Source organism: Labrus mixtus, chromosome 3 (assembly GCF_963584025.1).
Source record: "Labrus mixtus chromosome 3, fLabMix1.1, whole genome shotgun sequence".
NCBI lineage: Eukaryota > Metazoa > Chordata > Actinopteri > Labriformes > Labridae > Labrus > Labrus mixtus.
In genome coordinates, this window is record NC_083614.1 from 16,519,543 (window position 1) to 16,541,835 (window position 22,293).

At 40.4% G+C, this 22,293-nt stretch overlaps 1 protein-coding gene across 2 annotated transcripts in view; it reads left to right on the top strand.

Moving 5' to 3' along the window:
- The window catches only part of lingo3a (leucine rich repeat and Ig domain containing 3a), a 34,361-nt gene extending 15,815 nt beyond the window's left edge, over nt 1-18,546 (top strand). Inside the window, exons 1-2 of one of the 2 annotated variants that reach the window (XM_061033397.1) lie at nt 11,923-12,274; nt 14,111-18,546. In XM_061033397.1, the coding sequence (XP_060889380.1) occupies nt 14,161-15,993 (1,833 nt within the window). In that variant the 5' untranslated portion in view covers nt 11,923-12,274; nt 14,111-14,160 and the 3' untranslated portion in view covers nt 15,994-18,546. Of the gene's footprint in view, nt 1-11,922; nt 12,275-14,110 lie in introns of those variants that run through there. The other variant, XM_061033395.1, reaches the window with a different exon arrangement.
- The last annotated feature ends 3,747 nt before the right edge of the window (nt 18,547-22,293 follow it).

Here is a 22,293-nt window from a genome sequence, read left to right on the forward strand (position 1 = left end):
GGTTGGGGGCTGAAAAGACAACTGTTTGCTTACAAGTTGATAATAATTTATGATACGTTTGTGTCCATGGCTCGTTTCTACTGCCCCGACCGAAGAGGCCAATTAATTGAAGGTTCAAGCTTCACTGGTTAACCATGTGTCTTCTGTCTGTAACTCAACAGTGGATCTGGGCAGATGGACTCCCTTCTGGTCTTTCGCCTAAATGCTTAAAAGGATCAAATTAGAGGAAAACCTCCTCTGTCGGTCATGAAAGTCTTTGGTCTAGAAATGCTTGGACGCTGCTTAATTTGACTTCTGACAGTTCAAAGTAGCCTGACAGTGACTCAGTCAGCTATTCTCCGCTTGAATATCATGAATGGACAGCTGTAGGAGCTAATATGATGTGAAAAACGCAGACTGCCAGCTATCGTCTCCATCTGTCTCTACTTATAACAAGTGCCGTTCTCACCGGGGACCTTCAGCAGCACAGAGGCTTATCTGCCTTATTCTTCCCGCACCTTTCAAAGACATCTCTTCCTGGTTTATTACTCGGACAGAACTTTCTCCACCTCACTGCCGTCGAGTGATGAATTATGAATAGATGTGGTTCCAGCAGCCTCGTCGGCCAGGCCTGAGGATTACTTTCAATTTGCACACCGCTTCCCTCGCTCTCTCACTGGCTCACACTGCTAGTCAGACTTCTTTCTCCAGGGACTTTGAGGGCAGTATTAGATTGCTGCCTGAAACTCTAACCTCTGCCAATCATGTAAAAAAGTTTGAGGAATGAATCTCTATGGATGCCCAGTGCATGCACTGTATACAGTTACACAATGAGTGCTCGAGTTTCTGCCTCTCTCTTTGACTCCTACATTAGTGGCATTGCCTCTTACTGGCCGTAGATAACATTTCTCACTTTCCTTAGGCGAAGACGAAGGGCATGTGTGACTCTAGATAACTGGTTGTAATTGGCCTTGTAGATGAGCAGGCAGCAGGCAGTGTAAGGGAAGTAGAAAGGACAGGGATCCATTTAATAAAGCCAATGAGAAGGACACGGAGAGCCCAAAGGCTTCAGGAAGGATTAGAGCAGGCTCTGGCAGATTTAGGCTTATGATGCTACCACGAGTCTATCAACCTTGAGGGGCAGAAAAAGGACAAGAAAAGCGTTGGGGTCAGAATGTAGAACAAGGGTTTACATCTTTTACACCATACAAGATATCGCCGCCTCTATTCTGCCTTGATCCTAAGCTGCTTCCCATCCAGAGATGTCTGTAAACAGAAAGATTTCAAAAGGTCAAGTCCCCAAGACACCAACCTTTTATTATACAACTCACTCTCATTGCTCTGCAGGCTGACGATGGTGTTTGCAGTGTCTTTGTGTGTGGTAATTGCATGCTGCCTGCCTGTCTGCTTGTGTATATCAGTGCAATCATGTGTTTTCATGTGTAAATTAGGACACCTAAATCTGTGTTTGTGCGCGTGTATGTCTGTGTGTGTGTGTGTATGATGATGTGAACCATGCTATGTGTGATGCCATCCTAATATGTCTCGTCTCTGCCTCTCTGGTTATGGCAGGGAGTGTGAGAGTGACGGAGAGACGAGCCAATTGGCATGGAATGACTCTGAATTGAAGTGATGGCCAGTGACACAGCAGACAGGCAGGCCAGGCAGGAAATAGATGCTGGCAGAGACTCTGATCACACTCACCTCCACCTCTTGATGACTTTTCTCTCTGACCCTTGCCTCTGCAAAGCTCTATTTAATACCGATAAACAGCTGTGATTGTGCATTTTCCTGAGAAAGTAAAGGTCACAGTCGTATTCAGGACCCTTCAGTGCTAACACAGTAGTCATATAAGCTTTGAAAATGACTCTTATTAACCTTTTTCCTAAGGTTGAATTTGTGCTTTAACGGATATTCACTCTCCAAGAGGAATTTTTATGCACAGCTTCTGAAATAGCTGTGGTTAAATTCCTCTGCATTCGTCTATTTTAGCATAATGGCTGAATCCTGATGATGGATTGTTATTATTTGTACAAATTTACAACCATCTGGGTATACCGTTTTTGATCCATTGCATTTGGAATTTGAGAAAATAACAGAAGTCATCAGCATTGAATTGCCCCCCGTTCTCTATTTCACCAGCATAAAATAAATGAAAGAAATGTGTCATACTGTAGGTTAGCATGTGCCATGCATACTAAAGTTAATCATGGTAGAGGAGCTGACAACAAGCAGTTTATGATGATAGTCATAAAGTAATGGATGTTTCTGAGTCATTACGTATTTGATCAGGGAGCTTTCAAGGACAAAAATCTTTTTTGTTTTATTTTCTCATCTTATCAAAAGTGCCAGACATAATCAGGGCAGCGGCTTTATAATAAATTCTATTTTATTCCCATCTTTTAAAAAAGAGCCCCTAAAGATTTGGACAAGGACAAACAAGCATTTTGATCTGTTCACTGAGAACAAAAAGTACCAGCTCCCCCAATTATGTCTCCTCAATCCTGGTGGTCTATCACTTTTCATCCCTGCTGAGGTGGTGTTAGTAGCCTGAGAGGCTGCCTGGGGAGGGGGCTGCTGGTTGACTGACACACTCAGATCACTGCAGCTTAAAGAGAGGATGGCCATTTAACAGGCTAGCTGCCAGTGGCAGCCTGTCCACATGGGTAGCTGGCTGAAGAGACAGACGGGTGTCTGACCGCTGTCGTCCTTCCAGTGTGACACCCACATAGTCGTTCTCATAGACAAAGTAATCCAGAAATCTCCATATGGTTGTTAATTATTTTAGTTTTTTTGCCAAAATGACACGGCTGTCATTTAAAAGGATTCCATGGACACTTGTTTAAAATGCTTATCCTGTAAATTGTATTATTTAATTAACAAAATTGTTGTTTTGAAAAACAAGCACCATGTATGCTCACTAATTCAGTAATATGAGTTACATTTGATTGAGTGCAGTATCTTACAATCCTAAATGTTTCCAACCATGCCTTTCAATACAATCATACCCCTAACCACACCCAGAGGTGACACATCACAGAGGCATCATTAAACCAAATGAACCTGTAAGATTAGTGGGACATGAAGAGGGGAAAGAGATAAAAACCAAGTCTGATTTGGGACAAACAACTGTAAAGATGGTTGCTACTAGCTAGCTAAGCATGCTTTTTTTCTTGTCTATTTATATTATATATACTGTATGTCAGTTGGATTTTGGTACCCAAAGGTCATTGTTTTTACAAACAACAACTTCCATGATCCTTTGCTACTTAAAGGGGCCAAGCTTTAATTTTCGCTTCTGAGTAAGAGACCCTTAGTTTCAGAATATAACATACCGTGCGTGTAAACTGTGTATCTTTTGTTTTTAATCCCTTTAAAAACTCAAGTTAAAAAACCCCAGAAATTGTTGGATGACCTCTTTAGCTTTATTAAGACTGAAAAGTAATTTGCTCAGACTTGATTGTCAGACTGTTTTGACGTCAGCTGTAAGCTAGTTAGCCATTGTCTTAAGGCCCTGACACACTAAGGAGATTGTAGGCGCCCTAGTTTTTGTGTCCAGCTCCGTCGCTACCCGTCGGCCCCCGTTAGCCTCTGTTGCCGTTGGCCTTTTTTTCTGCCAACATGTTGAATCTCTTCAACATGTTGAATCTGCGTCAGCGGTCGGTGTGAGGAATCTCTATGATTGGCTATTCAGAGGTTTAATTTATCTCCAGCTCACGACACAGGTTTGGGTAAGCCCCTTGAGCATGCCCCTGTAGTATCCATGCTTTCACCCATTCAGTGCGGTTTATTTGTCGCCTCCGCCTCTCCTTTTCTTTTTCCAGTAAAAGACCAAGGACTGACAACACCAGTGCCATTTTTTATTTTGTCTCCTATTAAAAAGGGAGGATTGTTGCTGTTCATGGAAAGTATTCATGGCTTAATGATCAAATGTTTGAGGTGAACCATTAATAAGTGTAATAGGATTTTTTCAAATTATCATCAGACTATTCGCTGTGCGCTCTCTCAGGTCTCCTGAGGCCTGGAAATAAATAAGCATGGAATAAATAAGCCAGCCATCCGTGTAATAGGCCTACATTGATGGAGCACATTAATGAACTACTGTTGTATAATGTTGCAAATAAAAATGTGTTCGCTTGTATGTTGATTAGACGGCACTGCTCAGGGTGCCAGTGTAGTTGAGTGTATATGTGACCAGAGGAAGACATGTCCTCCTGCATTACAGTCACAGCCTGCCTCATAGACGGGCATCACATGTAATGTTCTTCTGAGATCTGTTTGTGTTTACTCAAACTGAATGTGCCTGGATTGCTTCTGATTATGTGGGAGTATTTGTTTAAGACCCCAAATATTTGCTTTAACCTTCAGCTGTGAACACGCCTAAGAAAAAGTAGATAAAAAAACACCCAGGTCAGAACCCAGTCGTGAGCAGTGTCGAGAGTTAGAACAGCATTACAGACCAACAAGTTCTCTTGGATTTGAGGTGGATGATTTACATAAAGAAACCTAAATATTAACAGAGAAATAATGTTATCTATAGTAGGGGTCTCCAACCTTTTATTTATCTATATATACTGTATATATATATATATAGAATGGGAATAGAATTCTGCTCTATCAATACTGTCACTTAAGAAGTCTTGCTTCCTTTTTCCTGTTCCTTACTGGATTGTGGATTTAACATGTGTACGATTATTTCAAGGGAACCAAAACTTGAAATATGTTGTTGCAATTTGATGAGAGAGCCTAATAAAGTGGGGTGTTTGAACTGATGTCCTGCAAGTGGAATGGGTATCAAACAGCAAAATTTGATTAACTCTGGGGTGCTTAAAACCCAAAACAATTTCCGGAGTTATTAACCTTCACCCAGAACCAACCTCTCTTGTAATACTTGAAGTTTTATATGAATAAAGAACCAAGGAAATACAACCCAAAATCTTCTTGTATTTACCTTTTGAATCGATTGTGAACACAGTTGAAAAACAACAACTCATCCACAGGTTCCCCAGAGATGATCTGATCAGAGCTGCAAACACCTTGTTGCATAAAACATTATGTTAAAATATGATCAATTCAAGTGGACATTGTCCTTGTTATAAACAGTCACCACAGTTAGTATTCAATAATGACCTCATTTTGGATGTTATTTTCAGAATGCCTTGTGAAACATTTGCAGGTTCAGGAGCCATTTTCATAGCACTTTTTCTCCTTATTAGATATTTTTAAGAAGAACATAGAGCTGACAGCAGTTTGAGTACTCACTTTAATAAATGGACTGAGGGTGAAAGGCTTTTATCCACTTTGTGTAACGTGAAAATGTATTTCTCAGGCCTTGTTGAAACTAAAATGTTGCACAAAAACAACAACTTACCAACTTAATAGCCTAATGGCAGATCAAGTTGAAAAGGAGCCATCAGTAATGTTTGTCTTTGTTGTTTGCCAGTGCCATTTTCTGTGGTATAAGTATCATATGTTAGCTCTTCTATGTCTTTGAATATGAGGTCATTCAGCTGCTGCTCAGGTCAAAGTCTCCATGTCAGTGGGACATGACCATGCAGTATAACCTCGTCAATTATTTAGCTCCTGTTCATTGAATCCTTTATGTTCATAAGCCATGTAACAGTTCTTGCTTATTAAAGATTCATGGCACATAGCAAGACACATTCTTAATCACTCCTTTGTGTCCTTTTGGTTTCATTGCTTATGCTTTGCATAGGACACAAGTGCAATTTAGTAGTCTCACTGTAATCCATTATTATAATTAAAATCCCATTTGGCACCCTTTGACTAGGATTTCATATCAATCTGCAGGCAGGGTTAGGGCATAATGGATATTTTCTTCATATCTGATCAGCCCACTGCGTCAATTTTTATTATACAGGGCCCGAGGACAGAACCGCATTAAAAAGGTGGACTGTTTGCACACGATGCCCCTAATCTATCTTCCTCTGACTTCTGCTGTCTCCTCAGTGCCATCGGCTGCCGTGTGGCCGAATACTTACACGTACATGCTCATGAAAATGCACACCAAACCAACTACTGCAGAAACTCAGATCGGAGGTGTTTATGCTCACATTTTTCTATTCTTCGCCCGACGACTTGGTGTCCTTGCCTGTGGGTGCCACGGCCCCGCCTGTACTAACGATCCATCACCAGACTGCAGGGAGAAAGTCTCTCACTCTCTCTCTCTCTGTCTCTCTGTCTCTCTCTCTCTCTCTCTCTCTCTGTCTCTCACTCTCTCTCTCTCTCTCTCTCTCTCTCTCTCTCTCTGTCTCTCTCTCTCTCTCTCTCTGTCTCTCTCTCTCTCTCAGGTTAGTTAGTGTGTGTGTGTGTGTGTGTGTTTGTATAATGGCCTGTGTGACTGTGTGTGTTTCCTGCACTATTCACAGCCGGGGGCCTCTGGGTCTCCCCACACGGAATGATGGACACTGGCGATGGCTTCCCTAGGCAGAGAGGGGATGAGTAATGTATTTTCTCTTGAGGACACACATACCACACACATACAAACACACACACACACACACACATACAAACACACACACACACACACACACACACACACACACACACACACACGCACATGCACACGCACACACGCACACACGCACACACGCACACACACACACAGTATGTGCTTATGTAAAACGCAGTGAGTGGGCATGGTAGGAATGAGTGTAGCCATTTGAGGAGCTTTTTGTGGATGTTATGCCTCGGCCTGTGTGCCTTTCTGGTGAGCGCTTGGCTACACCTACACACTCTTGAACACTCTTCTTGCTCATTTGTCAGCTGTATCCTACACCTGCAGAATTATTATGGGTCTTGCAGTCTCAGTTCTGCTGTTTTATGGCTTTTTCTTGCTCGATACGGAACATATTATTTTCTTACATATGTGCTGCCATAGGCCCTTATGAGTAGCACATGGATTGCAGTGCATGAGAACAATACTTTGCCCCATAGGGAAGTTTTAGAGAATGCTTCTGTCTGTAATGTTAAAGCAAGGTTCTAGTGATGTTTGATATGTTTTCTTTTATTGTCAGTTAACCCCGTGAAAACCCAAACACCAATTTATGGTGTATCTGCAGCCTGATTGAGCTCATTCCTTTTTATTTCAGTGCACTCCCAACAAACTTTCCATCTCCAACCAAAGCACAGAATGTGTGTTCTGTGTTTGAACCCCCCCCCCCCCCCCCCCCACACACACACACACACACACACACACACTTATATAAAGAACTACATTTCCCTACTGTTTCTGTAAAAAGTGTAGGGATGTTTTCTACATCTTGGCAGGAACAAATTGGCCTACCAGAGAAATCTCTTGATGCATGGATGATTTAGTTCTTTTTAATGGGATTTTTCTAAAATAACATTAGAAAACATCACCGACCTTTAACATCTCACATCTCACCAAATGTGATCTTAGGCACACGGGCACAGCTCTGCATTTGCATACACATTCCCAGTCTGCTAGCCGTCGGGATGCATTTAAATCTCTATTCTCCCCACTCATATACACACACATTTCTGCTTGTTAGAGAATCTTTATGAATATATTTATGGGGTATGAGCGTGTTTTTTTGTTTAAGTTTGAGCTGAACATCAGCAGTGCCCTCTGTCTGATCCCATCCTAATGTGCTTATGCTGAAACATGTCGGGGCCTGGCTATCTATTATTTCAAAAAGCTGAGAAGGACAACGTTTGCATTAGGGCCATTAGTGTAATTGAGTGTCTTTCAAGCCCTAATGGCGTCTGTTTCTACAAAAAGAGGTTGAAGAGGTTGAAGAGGAGAAGAGAATGGATTAAAGGTGGTCCCAAAAATAAATGTTTTAGCAGGAAGAGATGTCGAGAGGTGGCAGAACATCATACCGAGCCCCCTTGCCCCTGCAGCTCAGCAGCCCACTCTTCAGTCTAAATCAGGCTCTGTTGCTATCTAACCAGCACTTGGCTTTTTTTCTGCTTCAAAGTCACACTTCTCTCGCGACCTTTCCTACTCACACGGTTTCTTCAGTGCTTCGATGGTAATTGGGCCAAAGTCAGAGAGCAAATGAATTCCGGGTCACCTACTTTGCCATTTGCATTTTACAGACTCTAAACTTGGAGGACCCTCGCTGTCTGAAGCTGCAGAGACTTTACACCTCTCCTCACACTGAGGAGGAGGGTGAAGGGCAAACTGGCAGGAGGATGAAGGATGAAGGATGACTGTTTATGTTTTCAGCTAAAATTAACATAATCATCTTTCATTTTGATCGGCAAAGATCAGGAATCAACGAAAACACTCATAGCAATGAATGCAAATTATGTAAAGAACAAGTGTAGTGTTCACATTAAGTTACACTAAAGACTGACTAAATCACAATGAATGGGGGAAAAAAAGTAATGTACCTTTTATGTTAGCAGCGTGCAGACTTTCTACCTGTCAGATTGAATCCTGGATACACAGACCATGCATGCACAGCTCTTGACCTATCACTTGATGCCTCAGTTGACTAAAAAACAAAAAGACACATGAACTGTAACACATGCTTATGCACACTTAAGCATTTATTTTATTTTATTATCACACATCATATCTTCATTGCAATATTTATACATTACTATACATTGCAGATTCTTCTTATCATGCAGGCTAAGTCTGCAGCCATTCTCCCAGCTCTGTGAGGCTGAACTCGGGAACTGGGTTGCTTTTAAATAATTGCTAAATGCTAAACATCAACATGGAAACATGCTCACAATGGCAATGCTGACTATCGGATCTAATGCATCTTAACCCGAAAAGACAGGGTATTCAGGGACAAGATCAGTTCAGTATGTAGAAATAATGAAGATAATGTAACTAACAACCCATCTACAGCTCTGTTTTGAACTGTACGACACATCATGAAAGAAAAGGCATCAACAACAGCTCCTCTTCAGGAGTCTTTATAATGAAAATGTAATACCATCTTATTTCCCATTGTTCTGTCAGCTCCTGAAGAAAGACTGTTGATAACATGGCAATCACTGCAGTGAATATTGTATTCATGTGTTTTGTGAGGCTGTAGCTGATTGATGAACACAAACGTGATGTAAAAAAAAAAAAAGTTTAGAAGCCGTGATTTGTTCAAAATAATTTACCTTCCATGTTCCTTCAGTTTCCTCTGTGTTTCTTGGAAATCACAGCTGCCTTTTCAAGAAAATTTGAGAGAATCTTTACCTGAAGCCTCAGGAATCTGCACTTGTTTTTGTCATAAAACCAACCCTTTTTGGCTTTTAAGTGCTTCAGGCAACGTGAGTGTATTTCTTGTTGCAAATGTGTCTGGTTTGTGTCACAATGGGAGTGTCAGCTCCAGTTTTAAGCATCACAGGAGCATCCAACAGCGGCATGCAGCCATCGTCTTTGATTTGTGCTCGCAGACTGTCTTTCACTGTCATGGCAGCACAGTTTGAGTCTCTTTCTGTAGTCGTGTGGAGTAGTAGAGTGGAGGACTTTGGATGAATTTAAGCTCCACAGGGATAAAAAAAAACAAACACATAATGTGTTTGTAATATTGGGCCATGTGTTGTGCTTTGCACAAGCAAGCTGTTTATTTAATTACGGCAGAGTTGTTTTTTGGCACTAATATTCCATGTCATTTTCTGTGTCTCACAACTATCATGTCAAAGTTACACATGCACAAGAAGGTGTAGATATAAAAGAAATGTCTTTGCAAAAAGACCCTTCATTAACATTTTAGTGAAAATATTAGGGAAAAGCTCAGGTGTAAATGAACACTTTTATGACCACTGCTTTCCAATGTGCTGCTTCTGCTTCAGTGTCAAGTCAAAATGTCTGCCATTAAAACCTGACCCAGTGCTTTTAAGTAAAACGTCTTTTTCATGCACTTGAAAGCCACCGTTAACTTACTGATGATGGTGTTTCTTTAAGCCCTTTGACCACACTAAGTCAATACGTAAAGAATTTTACAGTCTGTTGACAGATCAGGAGCCCAAACATATAAATCTGCTGTGTTCAACAGCTAAAACACTCTTCAGAGAAACTACAAAATAGATAGTTTAACCCAACAACACTGGTATTTGTGTAAAATATCGCCAGTGCTTACAAAAAAAGCAATTACAAGGAAAGGGTATAAACCTGATCCCCCCCAACCTCAGCGGATGGATGGAAATTGTTAAAGACAAACCTTGAAATGGGAAAGATGATTTCCTGTAAGGCTTTGAGGAGCAACCTTTGTTAAGAAGTGCGAGACATGGACCGACTTTGTTGAAGAGGAAGAGGACATAGCTTTGGACAATCATTTGTCTGGTTTTATTTCAAGCTAATTTTCCAAATTTCTTTTTTGTACTACTTTATTTGAGTTGTTTGTGCCGAAATGTACAGCACAACGTATTGCTTATTGCTTGATATTTTAATTATATTCCTGTTTTATTAATATTTGATTGTATATAACTATATTTCTACTGCTATATTGTGTTTTGGTGCAACTTTATCGACCGAAGTCAGAAAGGCAATAACAAGGCCACAAATACTACAGCAACAAACACATTTACTGTGAGTAAAATGCATGAAAATACAGGCAAACTATTCTATGAAATTTAGATGAGTGTAGCGCAGAGGTGTGGAACTAGATGAGTCCATCTAATGGACAGGTTTGTTTTTGCTTATTTCAGGAAAAGGAGACTTCATGCGGGGTTGGGTGGTGGGCTTTTCAAACATCTCCATGACAACATAAGACATTTTCCTTTCGAAGCTGACCTGAGCATTGCAGTTTTTATTCGAGCTACGTATTGATTCTGCCTCGGAGCCATACTGTAGTTTGTGTACTTCAGTCTACCCGACATCCTCTGGCTTCAACTTTTACATAACTGAACTTAACTGAACATTTCTCTGAGAGCAAACCTTTGTCTGTTCAATGAACCAGACACTGTTTCCATACTTTGTTCATGATGTATAAAATGCACTCTTGTTACTTTAATACTTTTGCTGTAATTATTTTTACAGTGCTTCTGTTTCTAATGTATTCTAATTTAGAAGAACGTTATCTCTTTTGTTGAATTATCTTCACTCCTTGTACAAAAACAGTCCAGTTGTTTTTAATTCAGGACGGTATCCTTTTTAAAAGAAGAGCCAATGAAATAAGAAGTGTATCAGAACAAACGGCTCCTTTACTTCAGCGGAGCCTCTCCTCTGTCTTCTGTCACCTGCAGCAGCTGAAGGTCAGCAGGGAAGAGCTCTGTTATACTTCTGCTGTGTAATCAAAAGATACGTTGGTTATTTTAGACTGCAGCTCACTAGCAGGTAACAGAAGCCTCTCAGGCAGCAGCTCTGTGTGCAGCTGGGCCCCACAGGGAGGGATCATGCTGTATACAGTAGAGTGCACAACGTTCCATCCACCTGCTGTTGACCTGTGCTGCATTAGCTGTCCCGGGCCCCTTGGCTTACTGCAGAAAGACTGCTACCAGATATGGCTTTGGACGACAGCTCATTTGACTGACATTTTGAAATGTGTCGTGGGGGTGGGAGGGGGATGTTTGTGGTTTTCTGTTTCAGTCTCTGCTCACCAGCTGTTTATGGAGGAAGGGAAATTTAAAAATTCTGTAGAAGCAGGTTTCATTCTTTTCAGCAGCAGTTTTCTAAGGAAGACTGAGACGTGCTGGTGTTTCTATGTACCTATAGAAACACAATAGTCTGTTTGCATTATCAGCAAATTCTATTGTTTCCTCCTAGTAAGCATTAAAGAGAAAAATACAGTACTTGTCACTGTGAGACAAAATCATAACCCAATGGGTGGAATCTGGTCCACTCAGTGGAGAACAGAGGTTTTAATTATGACATCAGTGAGCTTGTGCTGTATTGAAAGTGAAGTTCTCCAACCAAAGTAAAGATAATTCAGATACTGTAATGTCTTTCCAAAGGTTGATTGAGATAGGATACTTCAAGAGAACCATAAACTAATCACAACCAGTTGACAGGATACTGCGTTGGTGTAAATGATTGTAAAGCTTTTTGTAATCCCAGAGGGAGCTATAAGAAGGATGAGAAATTACGGCAAGAGATGTCACAAGTTGAACATTTCTAAAAGGCTGGGTTCTGGAGTTACAGAAAAGAAAGGTCACAAGAAACCTGTACCCCTCTCCCCATATGTGTAAGGCTAGTATTTCAGTTACCAGCCAAGCGACTCAAACCATAGTTGTATTGTGGGTAATGCTGGAGCTGCCAGGATTAAGCAAGGAAGGAGAATGCAGGAGTAGACAAAATCCTTGGTTCTATATCATTGATTTTAATATTTGATCAGACATGTCTAAGAAATCCAAAAAAGTAAATCTGTTATTATTTATCTGCCTCAGGTGCAGGACGAGCTCTTGATTTTTCTCTTGACCTTGTTAGACCACTAAGAAAGACACAACATTTGTGTTGTTGTTTGTAGAGGTTGTTGGTGGGCACGCTGTCAACATCTCCTCGTTCATACTACTGATGGCTTTTTCAAAAGTCTGACATTTTTATTTTTTCTGTCCTAATTGAATTTGTATCAATGTTCTGCTCTCTTTAAGCCTGTCTGCCAACGGACGGTCCTGCTCACACATTCAGACAGTTCATTTAACTCTGTGGCAGGTTGGCAAATGGAAGTATTTGTCTCTGAGCCAGGGCGAATTGTAAATTAGAACAATTGAAGAGGTAAGGGACATTATAGGAGTTATTAAATCATCTGTAGGCAGCAGATGGAGGGGATTAAGACCGCTTCAATAAAGTTAATTCTCTTTCAAATGGCGATCACTTCCTGTCTTGTACGATCTATTGATTTGGGGGATTTGGTGAATGGATTAGTGCAGGTCATTCTCTATGTCTTTATTGAAGATTTAGGTCTTCATTTTACCTTGCCTTATTAGAATACTTCTCTGTTTTACTAGTTTTATCTATGGATGTGTATAAATGATGGGTTGTAGCTACAGATACATTTTTATGTTATGTGTGCTATATGACCAAATGAGATCGTTATATTTTATTTCGGGAGCACATTTTTCCAAATTATTTTAGTGATATCACCAGCACATGTTTGGGTTGGGGACCCCTTAAACCTGTGGCCTTTTAGTAATCCAGCTATCCAAAACAGCCCTTCAGAAACCAATGGGTGACGTCACTTAGACTTCCTCCATGTTTTTATGCAGTCTATGGTTTTAACACACTGTCAACCTCTCTCACAACTCAATTATCAGACTCTTATGGAATATGTTTTCTGGAGTTATTTTCCATCCCACTGGTTGGTATATCCCAATGTGTTCATAAACAGATTACCACTCTGCTGTCAGCAACACCCACCAGCCGTCAAAAGGGTAGAGAAATAGAGATGAATAGCATATGTGTGTATATCTGTGTGTGTGTGTGTGTGTGTGTGTGTGTGTGTGTGTGTGTGTGTGTGTGCCATATGAAATCCATAGGCCCGATCAGGCTAGGCTAGCTCCTTCCATGATAAGCCTCATGCCTTTCAGACTTATGCAGATGATGTAACGGACTCAAAGACATTAGTTGCTGAATTTACTGAGCCTGCTTGTATGTTTTTATTTTCTCCTACGGTACTTCCATTTAATTTGGTAGTTTTGTGCTTCCTCAGAAGCATTAGTGGCCTGTTTGAGTGTATTTTGCAGGGCAATTTTCTGTTTAAGGCTTTTGAGAGGCTGCGATTGTTTTCCTTTTTCATGCATTTCAAGATGTCTCACATGAGGTCTCATGAATAGAAGAGATTTTCAATTTTCATTTAAAATGCATGAAATAGCTTGAGAGCAAAACAACCACCAGATATAAAATGGACTCATAGCAATAAAGGGAATTTATTTGTGTGTGCAGGCATGCGATTTTAAAACCTTACTGCTTACAAGTCACAGTTGACTATTGTTAAATCGACCAGTTTCAGCTGAATGCAGGCCCATTAACTTGGATCCCATAGCTTTAATTTCACTGCTGTGCCAGGTCAATTAGACTTAGTAATTGTAATTTCACTAATTTAGAGTGTTTAATCACTGCTGTAGAAGGGGAATTTAGTTTAATTAATTTGTCTTACTGTCTTTCTCTTTTTCTCTCCCTCTCAACCCTCCCTTTTTTATTTTTATCTTCCCATTTTTTTCTTCCTTCTCCCTCTCTCTCTCTCTCTCTCCTCAGGTGTCTGGCCCAGTGATTCATTCCCAGACAGGAGAGCAGAAGAAAGGACCATGGGGATATGCCGGGGCAGGGACGTAGGCTGGTTCCTTCCACACCTGTTCTGGCTGCTGATGATTGCAGTGTCACCTACTCTTAGTCAAGGATGTCCTCAGCGATGTGAGTGCATCACAAAACTCAAAACAGTGTCCTGTTATGGTAAACGCCTGTCAGCAATGCCAGACAGCATCCCACTGGACACCAAGATCCTGGACCTGAGTGGGAACAAACTCCGCTGGGTGGAGCATGGTGACCTGCTTCCATATCAACGTCTGGAAAAGCTGGACCTAAGTGAGAACACGATCAGTGTACTGGAGCCAAATGCTTTTTCTAGTCTACAGAACTTGCAGACACTTTCACTGAGGGGTAACCAGTTGAAACTGGTTCCTATGGCGGCTTTCTCTCGACTCTCCAATCTAACTTCCTTGGACCTGAGTGGAAATAAAATTGTGATTCTCTTGGATTTTACTTTCCAAGACCTGCGAAATCTAAAAAACCTGGAAGTTGGAGACAATGATTTGGTTTATATTTCTAACAAGGCCTTTCTGGGTCTGGTGGGGCTGAGGGAGCTCACAATTGAGAGGTGCAACCTGACTTCTGTGTCAAGTCAGTCTCTGTCCTACCTGCATAACCTGGTGACTTTGCGACTCCGCTATCTCAGCATCTCCACCTTAGAGGACCAGAACTTCCGCAAGCTCGGAAACCTGAGAGGCCTGGAGATCGATCACTGGCCCTTATTGGAGTACATTTCTCCTCACAGCCTGCAGGGTCTTAACTTATCCTGGCTGTCTATCACGCACACCAACATCACCTCTGTGCCCACATCCGCCCTTCGCAGCCTGGCTCACCTCACCAGCCTCAACCTCTCCTACAACCCCATCTCTATGCTGGAGTCCTGGGCTCTGCGGGACCTTGTTAGGCTGAAGGAGCTGCATCTTGTCAACACTAACCTGGCGGTGGTGCAGCCATACGCGCTGGGCGGTCTACGTCAAATCCGCCTTCTTAACTTCTCCACTAACAGCTTGGTGACCCTGGAGGATGGAGCCTTCCAGTCTGTGAACACTCTGGAGACACTGCGTTTGGACGCCAACCCTCTGGCCTGTGACTGCCGCCTGCTGTGGATTCTTCAACGCAGGAAGACCCTGAATTTCGACGGCGCCGCCCCTGTGTGTACAATGCCCGTAGAGGTGCAGGGAAGGGCACTTAACGCTTTCTCTGACTCTGCTCTGTTCGATCACTTTACTTGTCAGAAGCCGAAAATCCGCAACAGGAAGCTGCAGCAGATAACTGCCCGTGAGGGACAGGTGGTGTCATTTATATGTAGAGCAGAAGGTGAGCCAACACCCAATATATTCTGGATTTCTCCTCAACGCCGCCGCATCACCACAAAGAGCAGCGGTCGCCTGACTGTGTTACCAGATGGAACATTGGAAATACGGTACGCACAAGTGATGGATAGTGGAACTTACATCTGCATAGCCAGCAATGCAGGTGGAAACGACACCTATTTTGCCACTCTTACAGTGAGTGGGCTGCCACTAGACGCAGCCCTTATGGCCAACCGCACTTACTATGCTGGAGACCTTAATGACACAAATCTAAATGACACCAGAGTCTTCTTGAAGTTTACTCTGGACCTTAAAACCATCCTCATATCCACAGCTATGGGCTGTATCATGTTTCTGGGGGTGGTGCTCTTCTGTTTCATCCTGCTGTTTGTGTGGAGTCGAGGGAGGGGGCAGCACAAGAACAATTTCTCTGTGGAGTATTCCTTTAGAAAGGTGGATGGACCCGCTGCCAGTGGAGGACAGGGTGGGGCACGCAAGTTCAACATGAAAATGATTTGAATATGGGAATCTGTTTCTCTTTTTAGTAGTCTTTCCCTGATGCTTTTATAAGCAGGCTCTGTGAGGACAGAATGGGAAGGGGAAGTGAAATGAACCTTTGTGCTTGGAAACTACTAAATACGGTTATTTATAGGACATTTTATGGAGACAATGTTTTGTTTTTGAAACTATTGTATTTAAGAGAAAAAGGAAATCTGTATGGATTTAATATATTTGTATAGCTTTGTTGTGTGTTCATATTGTTGTGCAGAGGAAAGCTGGATCAAAGTTAAAGATGTCTAAATGTTGTAAGACTGTTAAAGGACCAAGAAGCAAAAGCACTCCGAGTCCCATAAGTCTTTAACCTCGACAAAGCTCTTGCCAACTCAATCCTTCCTACCAACAAGGAACTCTGTCCCCTTCATGTTTAAAGGACTTCACCTCTGCTCCATCTGAGCCGATTCAAGCTCCCTGTTTCCAAACTCATGAATACATTATTATAGGTTGGTGCTCAGTGAATGCCAAGGACTTGCCAATAAGTATTTGAATAGTTCCAGCTACATACTGCGCATTAAGACTTATTTACAGTCAGGACTTTGGAGCACTCTTACGACATAAAGATGGAGGCTCTGCTTTTTTTGTGTGCTGAAACTAGATTTGTACAGAATACATTCGAGACTACTCTCTGCTACACTGCCAATTTGACCGTAAAGCACCATATAATCTCAATGCAATGCCATTCTCACCTGATATTACTTAAAATAGCTTAAATCTTTTTTTTAAACAAAAAATGGGACTCGACATGATTTAAATTCCCAATGCACATTGTGTGTGAGCAAATCAGCACACACAGAGGCACACTTGCAATACTTGGTTTTCCCTTGTTGTTAATATAAAATACACAAAACTCGCCCATTTGTTCTTGAAAAAAGAGGTACGTAAAAGATGAACGCATGTACAGTGTTGGCTCCTTACTTAGCTCAATGTGTATAATTTGTAAACTGAACATTTATTGGGGTGTTTTCATCTCAAAGTTGAATTGATACTATTGTATAAAAAGCAATTTCCTGTATAAGATGTACTATATATTTTGTAAATATTGACATTCAAATCCTTGTGGTTGCTCATAATACAGTTCTACTGTCATTCTAATCTTAATTTATCTGAAATTCTCCCTTTTTAAAACAGTGAAATCCAGTCCAGAGCCTCACTCTTACCTTAAAAGGTCATCAGATAGATATTGCACAGAGACCTGCCTGCTCACTCTCTGAGCTCACACTGAATCATGAAGGGCGTTTACATCACTTCCCTATTTTTTGACTGTGAGTGACAGCGGGGAAACTCGGCTGACCAGCGGGGAAAGGAGTTAAATGGCTTCTGATCCGGACCTTGATGTGTTTGAGCCACGCGGGGAGAAAATGCTAATTTGATAAAGACCTTGCAGACTGGAACAAAGGTCATGATGAAACTGAGCCAGAAGGAGGAGGGAGCCGATGTATTGTAAGAGGAGATGACACTAAAAACATCTACACCCTATAAGATAGCTGGTTCAAATTTTGTGAAGGTTGAAGTTGATTGAGTAATTTTGCTGTTTTCATTTGGATAAACGGATTATTCATGAAATGACTGAATCTGAGATGAAAATAAGCTTTTCAGCATTTCAGAGTAGGCTGGAGATGTTTCTGTACTCTATTATACGAAAAGCAAAACCATGTTTTCATTTATAGATGAAAACAGAGTATGTTTTGCAATTTCTTTCTTCTGAATATATGAATATGAAGTGGCAGTGGCAGCACATAAAAACAACACAAGCAAATGTGCCAATTATAGGCCTTGAGCAGCATCTGTTTTAGTTAAACAAGAAGCTTGGGGTAACAATTTTGGTTTCTCTTATAACTTAGGACAACATTTGGAGTTAGATTAAGAAACGTTTAACTCCTTGTACATTTCTTACCTTACAGAGTGTCTCTTGATTGGAACATTTAAGCTTTGGAAACATGTAACACCAGCTCAGAAATCATCTCTTTCTGTCCATCTTCATCAACAGCAATTTTAACAATGTTATACTGCTGCCCCCTGTAGGCTACAGATGGTACTGAACTCTACATTTGACAGGGGATTTGACCCCTCCAAAACCATTTTTTTTCATAGTAAGCCATTTATTAAATTTCCAACTTAGCAAATGTGTAGATATAGATGCACAAAAAGTGTATGAGTTCATTAAAAATTGTGATTGCTTATAATAAACTGCAAAGATGATACCTGACTGATCTTAGATCAGTGAATCTCTATTTTAGACATGTAAACAAACAATTGATGATATTTTTTTTCATTGAACTGAACTGAATCCATCCTGTAGATATGAAAGCCATTGTGTCTGAAAATTGTACTTTTTTTTATTGTATTGTTTTATAAAAATGAAGCACACTGTTTATAGAGCATGCTGTATTATCTTCTATGACGATGTCTTTGTCTCCTGTCCCATTTTTTATAGCAGTTATCTAGTCACTTGACCTTCATGGTGGCAGTCTGAGACGATGATTGAGAGTCAACAATAAACCTGTGACCCCGTCACTGTGAAATTTTGTGTTGAAATTTTCTTTTGATGTGTTTGCCCATGTTTGTACTTTTTCATGTAATTGCTTAGAACTAAAACAGTTTTTTTTAACCCTGACTTTAAAATAATGTCGCCGTAAAAGCATTATTTATGATTTTCAGATTACAGAGAGTAACAGAAGCTGTTTCCTTCAATTGATTAAAATCTCTTTTCATTTCATAATCTCTCATCTAACCTTCACCCAAACCTGTTTTTTTTTTTTGCTTGCTTTTACCTCACATACTGTAAGTTAAGAAAATTATGGATGGATGGACTTTGATGCTAGTTTTCAAATCTCTTTGTTGGAGTGGGAAAGTTTCTCTTTGCTATTCTGAAGTCTGACTTAAAAATGTAAACACAACCTTGATAATGCAAACAATAAACTGGCCAAACATGTAAGTTTGAAGTGTTAAGTAGAGACATCAGCAAGATTAAATTAAGCAGTCATTTATTCACAATCTGGATTTAATATAATATGGACAAAATATATCAACATTTTGATTTAGGAATAAAGTTATTAAACTAGGTGGAAATTCTTTTTCCAAGAAAATTATTTATATTGGTTTTTATAGTGGCAGAAATCAGGAGCTCTTCTTGAGGAATGGACATCGTTCTTAAAAAATATAATCCTTCAGTTTGGGAAGAAATTCTGTTTATGAAGGGTCAAACATTGTCTACTTACGTCAGACCTCTCCCACCTGTACAGGAATGCTTCATGAAATGATTAGATTGATTACTCAGAGTAAGTTCGTACTTTTGTTTTTGCAGATACTCTTTCCTCTCTGGAGACAAGTGATCAAGCCAGAATATGTCAACACAGAGCATCACAAGGCCCACGCACTGCGGGGGTCAAGCAGTCACACCAGAACCACTCTGTCTGAGTTCACAACGCTGTAGCCCCCACCCACATGTCAACCATATGGTTAATGACTCATCAAACCCTCACACCTTTGTCACACCAACGTGTCTACAAACTTTGGCACGCATCTAATCTGTCAGATATGAGACATGCACTACACCTGTAGTGAAGGTGTAGTGCATGCACCTACATTTACATTCTTTATCAGCCCCAGCATCACTCATCTTTCTCCTTTAACTTTCTATCCCTCTTTTAGCAAAAGCTTACAGCTCCTCCCTTTCATAAATCATATCATAAATATTTTTAATAAGTAAGTAAAACATGTTTAATGATATTCTTGTTGTTAATGATGTTTTTATATGAATACTTTCCTTAAAGCTCGCTTAAAGCTGATGCACTAATCTGCTCTGCTTTGCTTTACGCCTGTCGTGACTCCCTTTGATTGATCATTTTCGACTGTACTGAATAAGGGGGGGTTGCTGAATTAAAGAAAACAAAAGATGCAAAATAATTTAAATGTTCAGACGGTTTCAAATGAATTTTATAAATGTACATCTAATTCGATTGCAAAATCATTATATGTGTAAAATATAAATGTATCTGTGTGATTTTTTCATATACAGAGTCAAATGTGACACTAACTCCTACGTTGTGACCATTTGATCTCAGCAGAGGTGGTGTGATCTGGTGGTCTGAAGTGGAATGAACACGTGTCACCACTGAAGATGTATCATCAGCCAAGTAACAGACACCTGCATCAGCCTGTGAATTTACAGCTTTTAGATGGTTCTGCCCTGCGTTTACTTATTTATTTTCATCACTGGGAGTACACAGTGCCTATAAAGTGCATAGCACTCTAAAGCCCTCCACTCTATGTCTGTCATTGGCTGAGGACAGGAAATTATGTGATATCAGAGTAACACAGAGACACTACATACTTCTGCTTCACCAAAGTTATTTCCAGCTATGAGAACAATGATGGTGTTTGAGGTGATGTAACACATTGCATGTCTCACATTCATGTATGTGTTGAAGGTGTGTGTGTGGGTAGTAATCACACATTAATGAAACATGGTGGTCTAAATGACATTGTAGTGGTTAACACTTTATGAACAATCCACTTACCAGCAGAGAGAATGTGTGCACCTCTCTTCCATAGTGCATGGTCTTCATGCAGATCAGCTCATACACTGCAAACAGCCTCTGCTTCTTCGTCTGTTTTTTTAAGGGAAAAATATACATCATACAAGTTTTTGTTCTGTTTCTTATCTTCTTTTGATTACACTTATTAATACATCAAAAGCTTCAATTCAGATTAGCCCTTTTTATTCTAAAGAATAATGTTACGTCAACTGAAACTTGATGACAGTGGGAGTCCCAAGTGTCCCTGACTCTCAAAATGACTTGAATGTTGTGTCATGCATCACACTATTTTGTGAATTTACTTAACTTCTGAGTAATTAGTTTCAGCCCAGATGGTTAAGTTGTGAAAGGCTGTGCCTTAGTTTGCTTGTTGTCTATGGGGAGGTTGTCAACAAGTGAAAGAGGTGTAATGCCAGGAATTTTTGGCTACATCCAAGGTTAATCTTGCCTATGAAGACAGTAGTTGCTATTGTTAAACCATGAATGCACCTTGAGACACAAGTTTAAAGCCAGAGCCCAGAAAAAAAGGGTTGAACAACAACTAGTATACAAGATGTTGAATCAACACTGAAATGTCAATCTTTATTGTAGTTCCCATACAAATAGGCTACCTGCTCTTACAGAAAACAACACCAACAGTTCAAGCAGATATATTTCTAAGTTGACAAGATAGGCTATTTATATTCAGCAGAGTATAGGATTATAAAATGACAGCAAACAAGTTGGTCTTCCATTAGCCTATTCATAGTTGTACAAATCAAAGAATCCTGGTTTCTATTTGCATATATTGTCTACTTGCTTCTTAGCAGTTCTGAGTATGTGTGCAACAGTAACGCGGAACTGGACGGAACACGATGCTCAAAATAATCAAATTTTAATCTTCCAATCTGCGGTCATCGACAAGAAAGGACTGGATAAATAGCTAAACCGGTATCTGCATACAAGTATATCAAACAACGCGCTTTTAGACTTCGTCTTGTTGCTAGTCGGACTGTAAACACTGAAGCACCCAGGTAGGCTATATAAATTGAAGTCGCCCACTTTCTCTTGCTGCTACCCGCTGGTCACACCTGGAGTCTGGAGAGGATTATTTACGGTCACTCACAAAGGTGTCACAATCATAGAAAGTCATGTGACAAAAGTGCAGTTGGTGGTAATCCTAAACTTTTACATCTTGGTGGTGATGAACAGACTTCTCTCTATATGCTCCCAACCAATAAACTATCCCGAAGGACTTTGCTGGTAAGTTAAACTAAAAGTTAGTTAATTTGAAAAACAAAGCAGGAGAAAACATACAAATGGAGCTTAAGACAAACAAATAATTTGCCTCCTTCACATTTAACTTGCTAGTATTCCGCTTTGACATAATTATCCTCACGGTTAAACAATAGGGTAAAACACAAAAATAGACGACACCTTTGTTGCGAGCTGGTTTGCCGCTTAACCTGCAAATCAATTAAACTAAATGTGACAAAGTAAGTTATATTCAAAGACAAAAGCTGCTTGCCATTTGTAAACAATCAGGGTTGTTGCTATGGTTATCCGCCAAGACTTTTACGTAAATCAAATTGCACCTTTTTTTAAAAGACATAATTTAATAGTTCGTGTCACAGTGTTGTATTTTAAAAGAACATATTTTTGTTACAGCCTACGCCTATTGGCTAAAATAACCTACTGTCAGCTATCCTAGGCTATCTTGTAAAACCTTGTTTTTAAAAGTGCT